General features: G+C 40.4%; 1 protein-coding gene across 2 annotated transcripts in view; it reads left to right on the top strand.

The window, feature by feature from the left end:
• The window catches only part of ADAMTS12 (ADAM metallopeptidase with thrombospondin type 1 motif 12), a 178,868-nt gene that overhangs the window by 105,583 nt on the left and 57,522 nt on the right, over positions 1-15,763 (top strand). For both annotated transcript variants that reach the window (XM_014953998.1, XM_014953999.1), the window contains 2 exons: positions 6,767-6,900; positions 12,888-13,008. In XM_014953998.1, the coding sequence (XP_014809484.1) occupies positions 6,767-6,900; positions 12,888-13,008 (255 nt within the window). The remainder of the gene's footprint in view (positions 1-6,766; positions 6,901-12,887; positions 13,009-15,763) is intronic.

The following is a 15,763-nucleotide window of genomic DNA, read 5'->3' as shown; positions in this document are numbered from 1 at the left end:
TTCTGCAGTCATCTGTCACTGAAATTGGGATTCCAGTCCCCTCTGTTACTCATGTGTAGGACTGCAGGATACAGCCTTAGTTCTGCTCATGTCCTCTCTAGGGCAGTGCTACAGAACTGGTAGTTCTGCATGTGCATTTGTTGCGAAAGGTCTGCTTTTAAAAGACATTAAGAATGATGAATGAAATACTTCCTGCACATTGGAAGGCAGGCCAGTGGTACGTCTATGCCATGTTTAAATAGACCTTATTGAGATTTACAGACAATCCACTTATCTTTAAAATGCTGGGTTGTTGAGCCTGATATATTTCATCTGGAAAATCCTGGGTTTCAGTGACCTTTTGCAAAATCCTTCAAATACCAAACAAATATTTTTTCTGCGGCTTAAAAAGCCTTTTGACTGTTTTCACCTGTTTTCTCAGCAGCCAGAATTTCAGTCTGGAGTTAACGTGTCTCCCCTGTGGCATGTGAGATTCTTAACATTTGCAACTTCATTCTTAACAGCAGTTGAAGTGTTTTCTTCCTGCTAACCTCTAACTTAGAAAAATCCTGCCTTCCTCAGACAGGCAGACCCTTCATCTGACATCATCATTATATGATTGAGGGTGGGTGTGTGTCATGGGCACACTGCTTCCAGTTTTGTCCAGCCCGTGTTACTTACTGCACTAAAATACATCCTTGCAAAAAAGAGCTGATGTTTCAGGCCTCTGGAGACTTAATGACCATGTTACCATATGTCCAACAGTCTTTGTCAGTGTACACCAGCTTCCCTTACTTATTCTCCTAACTGGTGCAGTCCAGTTTCAAAGGCTTTTCACAGCACCCTGTTACTACTTTAGCTTGCTGCCAAGAAGGTTTTGGCTTGTGTTTTCTTATCGGGCATTTTAAATCTTCTCATGCTGCACATGGGATATAAGGGGAAAAGAAAGTATCATTAAGCTTTCCCAAACCCTGAGTGCACATAACAGTTTTTGTGTGGAATTGTGTAGTTGAGGAGATGGAACCCTGAGTTAGACGTTTTGTGACATTTTAGACATTCTGTGTTCCTTCATCATGCTGGAAAAACAGTAAATGATCTAGCTGGTCACAGTTCTCTTTCCTGGCTTTAATTACATAGCTTACATAAGCCAATCCTAGTGAATGTCACGTAATTAAATGCTGTCGTAATGTCCTTTTCTGTTGTATAAATTGTACCTTCAGAAGTGGACAAAGACTATTTTTTTGATAGCTTATGATTTAATATAAGGTGAGATGCAACAAGCAGCTTTAACAAGCAACCTGGCAGAAAACCAGTGAATGATATCTCGCTGTTACTTAGGCCAACTTGTATTTAAAGTTCCAACTGAGATTTTCCCTTCCGTTTTGAGTGAGTTTGGGCCTGTTGGGGAATTACATAGTCCTATTGTGAATTTTTCCTAGAGGACAGAACCCCATGTGCTCACGTCGGAACACCCAAGTATCCCTGGGAGTCTCAGCATGAAGGTGACTTCCAGATTCAAGGGTGACTAAAGCATCCAGCAGCTCTGACAAGGGCATTTTCTCAATTGTTCTCATGACCCAGGCCGCTGCTTTGACGTTTTAGTCAGACTTTGGTGATAATCTACTTCTCTTGCCATCAGGCTCCCCCCACTTTTATTTATCTCATACCTTTTGACCAATTACATTTATCTGAATCTGTTAGCTTCTCGGGGCTTAAGTTCCGTGTAGTAAGTATGAGTCCTACATTGAATCATATAAATACCTTTCTTTTCTCAGTCAGTGCCAGGATCATCTCATGTACTGGGAGATAGAGGTTATGTTGCTAAAGTGTTTTAAATTTCATATTTCTTCCAAAATACATCTGTCTATCAAGTGAGATTCATACTGATACAGTTGCAGGGGCTGAGCTAACAGCATGAGATAATGTTTCTCTGCCACTGCTTTGAAATTAAACTTTCTCTTGGAGTTCCAAGGTTGGTTAAAGTGATAAAGTGTCTTCACCTCAGCCTTTTTTTCCCTGTTTTGTCTGTGTTTGGTAATTGTCTTTTCTAATATTCTTTGTTTTGGATTTCCTCATACAATTCTGAGTTCTCACAGAGCTGAGTGTTTGAAGAGGCCCACCACTTTTCTTCCTTGTTAAGTAGGGAAAGGTATTGAAGCCTTATCATCTGCTGGCAGACACATTAATCACATCCTTCTCAGTCAGGTTAAGCTGGATCCTTCCTGCATGTGAACTCATGGGAGTCAGCTGTGAGTGCAACAAATTTAAATTAGGAAGGAAATGTGTTCTTTTCTAGTTATCTTCATGTTATTCTATTTACACTTGGTGAATCTGAGCTCAGTTATAATATACACAGTGGAAAAAAACCCACATGCCTAAATTTGGGGGTTTTTACTCAACTTTTCCGGCTTGCTTCCTCAGTCCTATTCTGATTACAGATAAGTCACTGGCGCTTATGGGAGTCCTGTGGCTTGGGATTCCGTTAGATCTGGCTTTCTTCTATATATTAGAGGATTGATCTTGTACCTGTTCAAATCAGCAGTGTAATCTTGGTGCAGGGTATGGGCACCATGGATAAAAACCAGGATTTCGTTTTTCTTTGCTGCTGAGTGTTTGTGGCATCTCAGCTAAATCTTATGTCCAGTTAGGAGCAATGCTGTGCCAGAAGGATGCAGCCAAACTGGAGGAGGATGACAGGGAAGCAACATGGAAGTCAAATGATTTGAAGAACATAGTTTATGGGAAAGGTTGAGAAGAGCAATGCATATCCCTGAGCTAGTAAAGATACAGGCTAGCAAGACTGCATGGCTGCATGCAGTGTGCAGTGTTGTGCTTGGGTCTAGAAGAAGCTGTCAAGGTCCAAGCAGTTCTGTGCCCTTCTTAACTGACTCTGAAAAGCAGGACCCCATGGTCTGCTCAGCTCAGTTTGAATGCAGCTCTTCTGCTTTCAAACTTGGATTTGGCATCAAGTTTTCTGTCTGTGTACTTCATACTGCAGTTTCCCATCCCCTCCACTCAAGCAGCACAGGAACCCCCAGAGAGAGACGGTTAAAGCAGTTTTTCACGTCCATGGAAGGTAAGACAAGCAGAAACAGCCAAAACAGCATGTCAGTACGCCCATGAGACCATGAGGGAACTTTAGGTTACATAATAAGAAATCTTTATTGCCGTATAGATGGTTAAACATTAGAGGCAGTTTACCTAGAGGGACTGAGGAATTAGTATTATTATTGTATGTATAAATGCAGTCTAAGGAGGAGTAGTCTAAGTGGCTTTGATCCTGCTTTGGTGTGGAAGGATGGGAAAAATCTTGTAGACTTTACCTGGAAATTAGCTCCAGTTAAACAGGAATTCACTGTGCTTTTTCTGAACAAGGATCGTGTGAGTATGGTCACTACTACTGAGTGCTCACAGATTTGGTATAGTATGTCATGCATATGCTGGATTGCAAGAATTTATGTATATTGTGGCCTAAAAGTTACTAAGGTAACAGCCTTTTTGTTAAAATCTCATCATGAAGTAGCCGAATTTGCTGAAGTAACTAAAACTGAACCAGTTGATTTATTGAGGTCCCTTTGAGCAACCCTAGTGCTCTTATTTATTTCAATTCAGTCTATTTATATTTTCAGGACTGAAATAAGATTTAGAAAACCTGAATTCATTGCCAGTCTTTGCTTTCAAATTCTTCTATCTTTTTGGGAAATGTATTTATTTTCCTTGTGTGTCAGTTCTCTATCTGAAAATAAGAGATAAAAGTACTTTTGCATCTGTATCGGTTCAGTGTTTAAAATGCTAGGCTTTTTGAGGACAGTGGCTGATTCTGGTGCAGTTTATTTACAGTCCTAGAATAAAGGAGCCCTGATCTTTTATCAGGTACCTGAGCTCAGCTGTAAGAAAACAATAAAGATAGAAAAGTAAATAATTTAAGAAAATGAATGGCTAATACAGTGCTAGGATAATTTCTTCAGTGATGTCCTAACCAACCTTCTATGCAGATGAAATATCAAAATAACTTGGAGAATGATGGCAGGAGTATAAATACTGGATAGGATTGAGTTTGTGGGGAGGGAGAAATATCCTCAAATTTACAGTGGGGTTTAGTAGAAAACCAACAGCAATAAAATCAGTACAAAATTTGCAGAAACAGGTATGATCTAATTTTAGATCAGTTACTAGAATTAGGAAAACTAGGAAAGCTTTCATGACTAGAAAGCCTTTCTTTGGATCATAAACCTTTGCAAGTCTGAAAGTTTGCTTGTTATTTATTTTTGCTTTTTATTTGACTTAGTAAGGGAGTTACCTTTCTCTGCAAACTTTTGCAGAGTTACATACTTAAAGCATCATAGTTATGACAGAATATATCAGCAGTCAGGTCTTCCTGCATTTTGTTGCTCAGTGGTTTCTCAAATTAACTTGCATGCCATCTTGCTTGTTATGTCAATATACAGCTGGGGAGGAGATCCAGATATTAAACTGCTGCTCTACATATTTCATTATGGGCTATGTAAAAGCTGAAATGGCTTTATGCAAAGTCTGTGTCCATCAGGATTGACTCTGAGGAGGTAACAGACTAGCTGGAATTCTGGGAGTCTCCTTTCCACAAGGGTATTGTGCTTTGTGTTTAAAAAATAATGCATTGAGAAGGTAAGCAAGGTGACACAAAATTTAGAGCACTAAAATAATCAAATTAGCCACATGGCCAGAAGAAGATTTCTGCAGATAGAAGTAAAATTATGTGTATTGCTTATCATCAGCTCTCATCAGAACAACCAAGGAATGTTATGGCTGGCAGTTTTGACAGAGGGGCTGAGGGCTGATAAGGATTACAAACTTTATTTTGTTGTCTGACGCTTTTTGGTAGCTCTGTCTCCATCGATGTTCTTGAACATGACTCACATCACCTTGAATTCCACCAGTTTTATAACCTTGTTCTGTGTGTCCTCTGCCACTAATCACTCTGTTGCCCTTTACAAGGAAATCTTTCTTTGAGAAACCACAAGCCACAACACCATTGTCAGAACAAAGATGCCATTTTAGCCCGGTTGACAAGAGGGAAAACACAAACTCCTCCTTAAGGTTTTAGATTTCCTTTAGTGTCCCTTTTTTAATTTCTGGATCCCAGTTCTGCAGAGACCCTGTTTACGTGAACGAGATTCACAGTTTTAAAGCTCAGGCTGTGTAGGATTCAGTCCTTGAGCAGCTCCTTCTTTGGGAGCAGGAGCTGCTGTCATATTGTACACCATGTGATGCTGTGTCTGTGTTGGTGCTGTAGAGACCAGAGCACTGAGAGCAAATTTCCCCATTCAAAAGAATAAACCCTTTTGTAGGAAATTATTTATTTTCTTTACCAAAAGTTTGAGTTTCTCTCATTACTAGAAATTCCTCTGATTTTACACACATTTCTCTGTATGACACAAGCCTGGTCAAAAAAGGAGGAAGGGGAGGAAAAGGGAGAAAGAAATAAATTAGCCAGGATGCAGAAGGTATGTAGTCACCCTGCATCCCTCTGAGGCTGAGGAAGCAGCTTTTGTCAGCTCTGTCAGGTGCAGGATGAAACTTCCACTCAACAGAGGCACCTCGGCAGCACACAGGGAGATTGTATTAAAATGGCTCAAAAACAGTACCTTGAAATCCCGACTGACTGGCAGTTTTAAGGCCCACTGTTTTGCTCAGCCAAGTTGCTTTAGCACCTGGCTAGAGTGGGGTCTTGGAACAGAACAAAACCAGAAGACAAGCCCTCCTTTGCTGTGCCTCATCAATATGACAGTGGATGGTTTATTATTTTTTTTCTGTCAGATAGCCCTAGCTCTGCTGGAGGCTTTCCAGGGAGTGATATAAGGGCAGGGATTATGTCTGTCTTTGCTTTGACCCTGGTTTCAGTTCTAACTCATCTTCCAAGTACACAAGTTATTTACCAGACTTGTGTGCTTTGATCCTGCAAAGCCTGAGTTTCAAAATTTCCCATCCCCAAGGGCCAGTGTCTGTGAGGCAGGGAAGTGTGTGTTTGCCTCCTCTTACTCCAGGGATGGAATAGACTAAGGCTGGTCCGTTGCACAAAATCTTGTTTCAGAGATCCACAGATTGCTTTTGCTACAGCTTCTCTCTTCCCTGTTGCTTCCATGCACATCTATCCCACAACAACGTGGGTCTGTCAGATGCACCAATATTATCCCCGTTTCATAAGTTGCCAAGCAGGAAAAAAGTCCAGTGTTTTAAATAATTAAGTGCCAGAAGATAGCTGAAAATAAGCAGTGATGTGACACTCTGCTGACATGCAGAAGATCAGAAGCAACCATTTGACTGCTTGAGAGAGGCTGGCAGCAGTGATGAGCAGCTATAAATTATCTCTGAAATCACTAAGTCATCAGCTGGTGGAAGACTGTTGCTTGTCAGTGTCCTTGGCGATCTCACCCCCAGATTCTTCCTTTCCCCTGGCTAATGACAGTTGTTTTTGCTGCTTTCCCCTTTCCTTTCTCCACCACAGCTGATGGCCTCATTACAGCTTGGCTCAGCCAGCTGGCTGCCAACGTGGGAGCATGGAGGCGTGAGGGCACCAGCCTCCAGCTGCTTCCTGGAAGTCCACAAGTGGTGTTTATCACGCCTGTGTCACTCTGTGAGCAATACGACCCTGGCGCTGCTAACTGCTTCTAATTAGGCCATTTTTGTCAGCCAGTGCTCGGGAAAGTGAGTGGAAGGTGCAGTAAAGACATACTGTCGTTCTCTGTGCGTTACAGTTCAATGTCCCTCTGAAGTACTTTCTGAGCAAGTATCTTTGTTTTCCTTTCAGCAAACCCCTGTGAACTCCACTGTCGCCCGATAGATGGCCATTTTTCAGAGAAGATGCTGGATGCGGTCACTGATGGTACTCCTTGCTTTGAAGGAAGGCACAGCCGAGATATCTGTATTAATGGCATGTGTAAGGTATTGGGTATGTTTGCATGTTTCTTTCTCTACCATTTTATTTTATAAAGTTATGGGAAAATGTTTAACAATTTTTTGGAGGGTTGAGGCCAAGTGCTGTGTTTTATCACATTTTATCGTGGAAACGAGTTTATAGAAGCAGCTTTTCCAAGTAGGCATAGGAGGTCTTGCCATCCTTTTTAATGAATCCATTAGATGGAGTGCTAACTACTGTTGGTACCTTTAAACTCCTCTCTTCTTCTTCTGTTATTTTAAAACATCAATTTAAGAAAATCTGTTCATGATGAAATGTAGCTTTAGGGTTGTAATTGGTGTCACCACTCTGTGGGGTTTCTTTTACGAAAATGCAATTTAACACTACACATCATGTAGCAGTTCTGAACTGAGTTCTAATATGATCAGACATTTGCTCTTGAAGGCAGTAAAAATTACTTTAGTTTGCAATAGTAAATTGAATAACACTGTACAAGGAGATACTGGGCAAACACAGAGTATATAGATCAATGTTGTTTTGTTTATTGAAGAATAAGTAGAAAGTACTCTGCATATTCTGCATGTTGATAGTTGGGTTTCCAGGATGATGTGTGCATTTGTGGCATTTGAAGGTGTCTTCTGTAAATGCTGTAATACCCCAGTATTAGCATTTATTTTAGTGCATTTCTCATAAGTAAATTGAGTACTTTACTTGTAGGACATGTATTTGCAACTACAGTTTATTTCTTCAAACTAGGCAGTTGCATCCTGTATGCTCTTGAAGCCTCATAGTTTTTTTGCTTTTAACATCTTTGGAAACAAAAGCAGGACTTGATGTCTTGTGGAAACTACATTGGCTTACTGAAGGGAGCTTGTGATTATATGTCCTAAGTCATTGAATCATATGAAAATGCAACAGGAAAGGACTTAATAAGTCATCTGTTCCATCCCTTTACAGAATCATGTTCCTTTTTTGACACTTTTCACATTCTTTTCTTAGAGACTTCTAGTGGTGGAATGTCCACATTTTTAATAGGTCATTGGTATATCCTCTCTGAAGACTTTCTATTTTAGTAGAATCCCAGAGCCTCAGAGAGCAGCAATAAAAGGTTTATGTCAAGATTTCCTTGTAGGACATGCATTTGTGAAATGGACTTGCCAAGATTCTGCTCAAATTCACAGTGAAGAGGTTCTGCTTGACTTTACTGAGAGCTGGGGGGGACCTTTTAACTGTGATGGGGAAAGGCCTGACCTGACCTTGAGCATTTCAAGCCAGATGGAAACACATCCTTAGCATATTGAAACGTGTAGTAAATGTTGCATACCATGTCAGTGCTTTTGACCTTCACTTGGAATAGGCCAAGTGCTAAACTCCAAAGGCTGTCTTTGTGATGTTACACTTTCATTTTCTGATTCCCAGCCCAGTAGACTGGGATTAGTGTGGTTAATTTTAGATTCCGTATGCTTACTGTACTGAACCTTGCCTGTGACAGTTCAAATTTATACCTATTTTAGAAATAGTAAAACTTAATTGGAAGTGATGGATTAATGGTGAAAGGAAAGCTAATTCTAATTGCAGTTTGTAGATAGTATATATGCTTTATTAGCAATAGTTTTGGGTACTCAAAGCCTTTCTAAAAAATTTCCTCCAAGGCACCAGTGCCATCTTAAATACAGGTTTGTCGGCATTTTCACATGTTGACTGTTGCTTCACATCTTCTGGCAAACAGATTTAATTGGAGTCGGAATCACAGAGTGAACAATACAATCATGCAACTGCCACAGATGAGACCAAATGATGAATAGATAACCCAAATAGCTCACATTTCTGAAAGACAGTGTGCTTTTATCTGAAATAGGTACCCAACATAATACTTGAGAAAAAGCTTTTTCAAGTATCTCTGTATAATTCACTAGTATTTTACTCCAGCTTGTTAAACACAATACTTACATTACAGGTTACAGTGAATAAATCTGAAAATGTATTTAATATAATTAGTGTGGTACATCATTCTTGTACTCTGATAGCAACATGTTGCTAATGATGTGACAAAGGAGCTCACGGACATTAATGGCAATGTCTGTTGAAGCCCTGTTCTGGTTTTCAGTATAGTATCTCACAAAAGCACTTCACATTTGTTCCAAGTACTAAAATAACACTTCACTTAAGTCTGAAATTGAGCAAAAAATTAAAATGATGAGAAGTTGTACATTAGATCCACTGTCCATATCACTCACATGTTTGGTGTGCAGAGTAGCTCTTTTTTAACAACAGATTTCAGAGTTTTCATAGTTTGTGGCTATGATGTCAAACAAAATAGATAGATACAATGCCAATGCTTTCCTGTCCACCTTGGCAAAGTCGTATTGTGCGTTTTCAAGTGGGAAGTAAGTGGAGACAGGCACTTGTACTGATTCACTTGCCCCCTGCAGTTTCTCCAGTACATGGATCCTAATTTTTTAGAAGTGCTGCCCATGCCTCAGTGCAGAAGGAAGCCCTATTGGTGAAGTGTTGGCATGATATTCCTTTAGAACTCACCTCAATTCAAAGACAAGCTAGAATTCTTAACTCATTTAGAGGGTCTGGTATATAAGATAGCTAGGTCTCTCTCAGCTTTGTCCTTACATGGAAGAGGAGTTCCCTAAACACGTGTAATGCTATTAAATCACTCAGTGCTGGAACCAGTGCCTGCAAAGGGGGACCTCAAAGCTAGGTGCCTGCAGTTGCAACCGTCTTTTGTTACAGGTGGTGCTAATAAGGAGATGAGAGATGCTGTCCTCTTAATTCTTCTATTGTATTTGCATTCCTTCAGGTACCTTCTTAGATCCCCTCCTGTCATGGTTACGGACTTATAAGCAGCTTTGAGTGGAGGGAGTTAACAAGATCTGTCAGTGATTTAATCTAAACTCATCAAGATATACCATGACTAGTTTGCTAATTAGCCATATTCCTCCACACTCATCCTTTGAATGTCAATTTTTTCCCTTTTTTGGAAGATCTTTAAAGCACATATCCTGTCTTCCTGTGTTTTAAATTACACATCACAAGCGCACTCTTAATTCTCACTAAAGCAGTCAGTTGCATCCCCAATGTTAATAAAAAAAGATACTGCCACTGGAGTATGTTTGTTGAGCAGTGACACGTACATGACTGAGGAATTCCCTCAAATATGAGCCATGGCATCATCTGGCAGCGAAGGCTGTGCAGACACTGAGGACGTGGCACCTCTGTTGTCTCTAACAGGCATTCATCTCCCGCACAGAATTTTAATAGGCTTAAATGACCTTTGGTCATGCAAATCTGTGAGCGGTTCTCTGTGGTAATTCAGGATTGTTGTATTGAGAGACTCACATTGTATTGGAGGAGTACACAGCTGTGTAGTACTAGGGAGGAAAGTGGTTTTTTCCCTTGCTGAAAAGCAGATTACACTTCTTAGGTTTTTTTGTAGTTGCTTCACTACCCCTCACTATGTATGGTTCAATCTCCTCCTCACCCTGCTGTCCCAACAGGACATTGATTCAGAGCCATCTAGACAAATTATAAGAGAAACAGGCGTTTCTCCCCATTCAAGGCAATGTCATGGCCAACATGACATGAACATGGCTTCTTTATTTGGAGGCCAGTGTGGGAGACAAATGGAATGAAGAGCTTAGAAGCGCAGTGTGGCATCTGCATAACTTTGATATTCAGGCAGGACCTCCAGGCCATACCCTTCAGCGAGAGCGAGGACTTTTTGTCTCTGCCCCCCGCTGCCAATCTGACACAAAAGTCTCTCCCTCTTGGAAGTGGCAAAAGGGTAATGTCTCTGGCTGTTCTCCCTTTAGTCACCGAGCAGCAGGGAAGAAATTGTTTCTCCTTCCTGTAATGTAGCCAGGCAATTCAGGTCATTATTTCTGCCTCCACACTGTGTACTGGCACCAGAAATAAAACTAGTCTCAGGTGCACCAGAAGGGCTCTTGGTGAATGGGGCAGTGGCAAAGGGCTGCGTGGAGGGATGCTAATTCACCCTGCACATGCTATGGCACATGGTGGTTGCTGTCAAAATGATAAAATGATAAATTGAATAAAGAAGATCAAAAGAGAAGCTCCAAAACACTCATTAATATTATAATAGCAAAACATTAAGTGCAAAGGTTCCCTTTCCATATTTTTTTCTAACTTTCTGTTTAATAGTGAGTATGTCATAGAATAGAGAATAAACTTCAACTTTCAGGACTCTCCAGAAACACTGGTTACTTCTCTGGTATAACAGTAAACCTGATAACAATGACTTTACTAACTGTTTGTAGATGGTTAACAAATGTACTGATAGTACAGTGGACATACTGCAGAATGCATCTCTTTAAGAAAACAGCCACGCACCTACCTCTTTAAATTCTTAAGAGTTATTAAATATAAACTGTGTGTCTGTAGGTAGCAGGTGAAGAGTCAGATCTGAACTCCACAAGATAAAGATACATCCTGCACTTAATCACAGTGGCGTCTGTGTACTTTGAACACTTCATTAAATCCATCCTTGGTTGAATAGCTGCATGCTTGGAGGCAAAAATTTAGTCACCTTCTCAATATGTGCTTATCTCTGTAACATTCTGTACTGCTCGTAAACGTGATCCTTGGTGCCAAGATGTGTCTGTGTGCAAGACATTACAAAACCTTCCATTTTCTTCGCTGAGAGAGAAGCTGAGGCTGCCGCAGAACCTTTTGGGATGGCCATTGTTTCTCAGAGAAAGCCAAGTGTTGGCATGGAGTGATGGATGAGTCTTTTTTTGAATCATCTGTAAAAATGCAAGTGAGATGGTTTAACACCTTTTCTAACTTGAGGCCTTTCTTGCTTCCGTTTTTGCAGCTTATCCAGCTGGTTCATTAAATCACTGACGCATAGAGGAAAAGTTAAGGTGTTTCTTGAGCTGAAAATGACAGAAAAGTATTAGAGAATGCAAGAGCCTTTATACCTGGATTAGTCTAATACATGGATTTTCCTGTCAGAAGCTTACAGAAGATTACTGTAGCTGATGAAAATGTATTTTACATTTTACTGAAGCTGATATATTTTACCTTTTACTGAAGGTAAAATAAGATCAGAATTAAAAGAGGGAATGCCCAGATTTTCATAGATCAAGAGGGTGTTAGGAAAGTTGGCAGGTATCACACCTGAAAGCCTGTTTTGAGAATAGTCAGCTGAGAAGAACTTCGGATACCACCAGACTTATGGCTATTCATCTAAATCACAGGCCTCCAGATATGTTAGACACTATTAACAACCATCAAGTGTTGGGCATTAGGTTGTGTTCTGCAACCTTGGTAGTTTTTATAAAGAGAGGCAAAGAACGCCCCAAAACCAAATGAAGATTTTGTTGAAGTTCAAACACATTAGTGAATTTTTGGCTTGGGCAGGGAATAAGTTTTGTCCTGACTCACTATGAAGAAATTATTCTCTCACTTTCTCCCTGTAGCAAGCCTGAACTGGAAAAATCAGTCTTCACCAGAACTGGTGAGCTCAAGGAGCAGATGTCAGGGGTGTAAAACCTGATGCCTGCTGAAGAGCTTCTCTTTGCCCAGAGGTTGGACTGCATTAGAGGTTCTGCTCTGTCTGATGGCCACAAAAAGCTGACACAGATTTCAGTTCTGTTGCTGCATTATATTCCTAGGAATCCATGGATCCTTCTACGACATAAGAAAGCCGACACAAATCCTAGATGTATTGGCCAGTCCTAGGTTTTGAGTCCATTTTGGTGGCATGTTTCCATCTGAAGTAGTGGGTCACTACTGTGTATTTCATGACATGATGGTTGTTGTTGCTTGCTCAGTTGGTTCTTGCCTTCATATAATAAACCAGTTTGACCTAGATATAATAATCTCTACAATTAATTTGTTTATATAGGATATATAGTCTTCCACAAAATTGATTCTCTCCCTTATTAAAAGAGCAGAGTACACTGAAGACAGTGATACATGAGCTGTGAGTATTTCATTGTGGAAGCCACATTTATTCTGAAACTGTTTTTCCTTCTAGACTGTTGGCTGTGATTATGAGATAAATTCCAATGCAACTGAAGACCAGTGTGGAGTTTGCCTGGGAGACGGCTCTGCTTGTCGTACAGTGAAGATGATGTTTAATCAAAGTGAAGGATTTGGTAAAATGGGTTCTTTTTTTAAACTCCTCAGTTGGTGAAGTCATTTCTCTCCATAAAAAGGATTAAGTGCCTCTCATTGCAAACGGAGTGATCGATCTGTGTAGGAAATTGTAAATGGATGTTTCTCAGTGAATCATGCTTCTTCAGAAAAGATCTGTGGTCTGTGCTTTTTAGGTTCACCTTATCTAATAAAAATTATGTCAGAGACCAACAGGCCCTGTGCAAGTTACACAGGAATAAAAAAAACAAAAATAGCAAGTGTGTTTACAAAATGAACGTAATTTACCACCTTGGAAAATCTGGACCAAATCTCTGGAGAGTGTAAAGCACCAAGAACATGCTGGAGTGATTGGTTTGGGGATTAATTTCTAAGTGTCATAAATCTGATGCCACTGGTTCTAGAAACCGCGTGTCACCTCTTGTCCAGGCAGAACTTTGCACTTCTCATTGCTCTCAGATTTTCTGTGGGATGCCTCCAGCTTGAAACAGGAGAAGAGTAACTCCCTGCAGGGTTGAGCTGGTCTGAATCAGCCCTTAGAGGACTGAGCCTTTCTTCACTGATGGCAGCGAGACATTCAGGCTTTAAGTTGCCTTGTGTGGGATGGATGGGAGACAGCCTAGAAAAGGGAGTGAGTGGGAGGCTGAAACTGAATGAGAACTGTGGCAGGGAGCTGGAGATGGAGGAGACAGCCAAGATGAACAGCTTTGAATGGGAAGGCAGGACAGGAGGGAGAGAGGTGAGAAGATGGGGCACTGAAGAGCGTGCTTAAGGCAAGGTGCGTAGCTGAAGAAAGAGGCTGGTGCAGAGATGAGAAATTTCAAGAGTACTAATTGGTATCATGCTAGTGAGGTAGGATAAACTGCTATGAAGTGTGGCTTCAGCTAGCAAATGGGATTTGTGCTAATAATTTAGAAACTTTGATAAGATTTTCAGCAAATGGGATTTGTGCTAATAATTTAGAACAAATTTAGAAACTTTGATAAGATTTTGCAAAGTTTGGGGGAGAAGCACTTTTAATATTTCAGGTTTTTTCCTGTATTGTGTACTTGCATTTGCTCTCCTCCCCCGCGTATCCCGCAGGTGAACTGTGAAGATGCCTGCAGCCATTCAGCAGTGCACGTTGTATATGTGTGTGAGTCTTACAAAGGAAAATCTAGAGCTCCCTCTCCTCCAATGCTACAGGAATCCTCCAGCCCAAATTTTTGCTTCTGTTCCTCTAAAATTCACTCTGCCTTTGACTGTCTATGGATTTTCCAAGGCTGCAAATGATGTGAAGTTTATTTTCAAATAACAGTTTTACTAAAAAGGCCTAGTACTGTAACATATGGGAGGATAAGTGCCTCTTACTTGATTAAAATTCATTTTCTGTTTTATCTTCATTTAATTTTTCCTTGCCCCAAGATCCAGTAAGCCTCACTGATGGATACTGCTAAGGGATACTGATGCTCAGTGTTAAGTAAAATTATTTCATCGCTTTCTTTAGATTCAGTAAAAAATACATCTATTCTACAGATTCTTTCCCTTGTACAGACATTGAATTCATTGCAGACATACTAAGGAAAAGCATCAGGAAAGGCAGATGTTGGTGGGCTCCTCAGCTTTTAAGACAACGTGTGGATCTCACTGATGTTCACAGGTGTCAAACTGAGAATAGGAAAATTTTTTTTTACTCTATTTGGCATCTTGTTGTCTCTGACAGTTACTGTGGTGTTCTCTCTTGCAGTACAGATTTATGGCAGGTTGGCTACTGAACAGTTTATCTAAACATAAAGACTTCAGGCTCATAAATTCAGTATAGGTAACAAAACTAGACCAAAACTTGCTGGCAGTTACTGACAAGGAAGATTTGAAGAGCTTTTTCTATGATTAATGGCACAGGGAAATACAAAATCAAAGCTAGTATATTTTGATTTAAAGCTTTATTCAAAACCTAAGTCCATCAGGGCCTATCTTATGTCTGGTGCTGCAGCAGAGTATATTCTGTCTGCAAGTTGACTAAGTTTCCAGGTCAGATTAATGAAATGCTAGGAGAGAGGTTTAATAATTCAGCCTTTCGCTGCAGACTTTTACCTGAAGTCTTACCACCTCATGTTCAGAAAGAAAAGTCATAAAAGTTGTATTATTACTTGAATTTTCTTTGAAATTCTTTGCCTTTCCTGTGGATGCAAAATAGGAATAGCAGTACAGGGGCTCCCAGCACAGTCTTGGGAATGGCAGCATCATCTGTGTAGTGGATTCCATTGGAGTTTCATGATGGAAAACAAATCAGTCCTCCTATGTACACACATGGTCTCAGCTAATATTAGCTAATATTAGAAAGTACTTGGTCTGGACCTCGTTGGCAAGTCCCTGGTCCACACCTTGTTTTCAGGAGGTTAATTTGGAAATCATTTAAGTTCCTTCAGCTGAACTCTTATGGCAGAAAGGTTTCAACATGAGCAGGGCATTGAAAAACAAAGTCTTGGGCAGGACAAAGAAGTCATAAGCTCTCCTGTTTTGACGGTAGAAGAGTCTGCTTTTATTTTGAGGTGGAGTATTTTAATGGAAATCCCTGGTCTTATTCATATTGTGATGACTGCAAAAGAGTATTACTGTGAACAGCAGAATGTTTGCAAGGTGTGCACACTCTTTTGGGAGGAGAATAAACTGCACTGCTGGATGAGAAGTGTTGGGGTAGGAGAAAGACTGTGGCAAGTGCAGGGAATGTGGAGAAAATGGGTAATAAAAAGGGGGAATGAGCTTGTAAGGGTCAGA

This window comes from Calidris pugnax, unplaced genomic scaffold (assembly GCF_001431845.1).
Source record: "Calidris pugnax isolate Ruff unplaced genomic scaffold, ASM143184v1 scaffold178, whole genome shotgun sequence".
NCBI lineage: Eukaryota > Metazoa > Chordata > Aves > Charadriiformes > Scolopacidae > Calidris > Calidris pugnax.
Note: the sequence above shows the minus strand (reverse complement) of the source record. Positions and strands in the feature narration are given on the sequence as shown.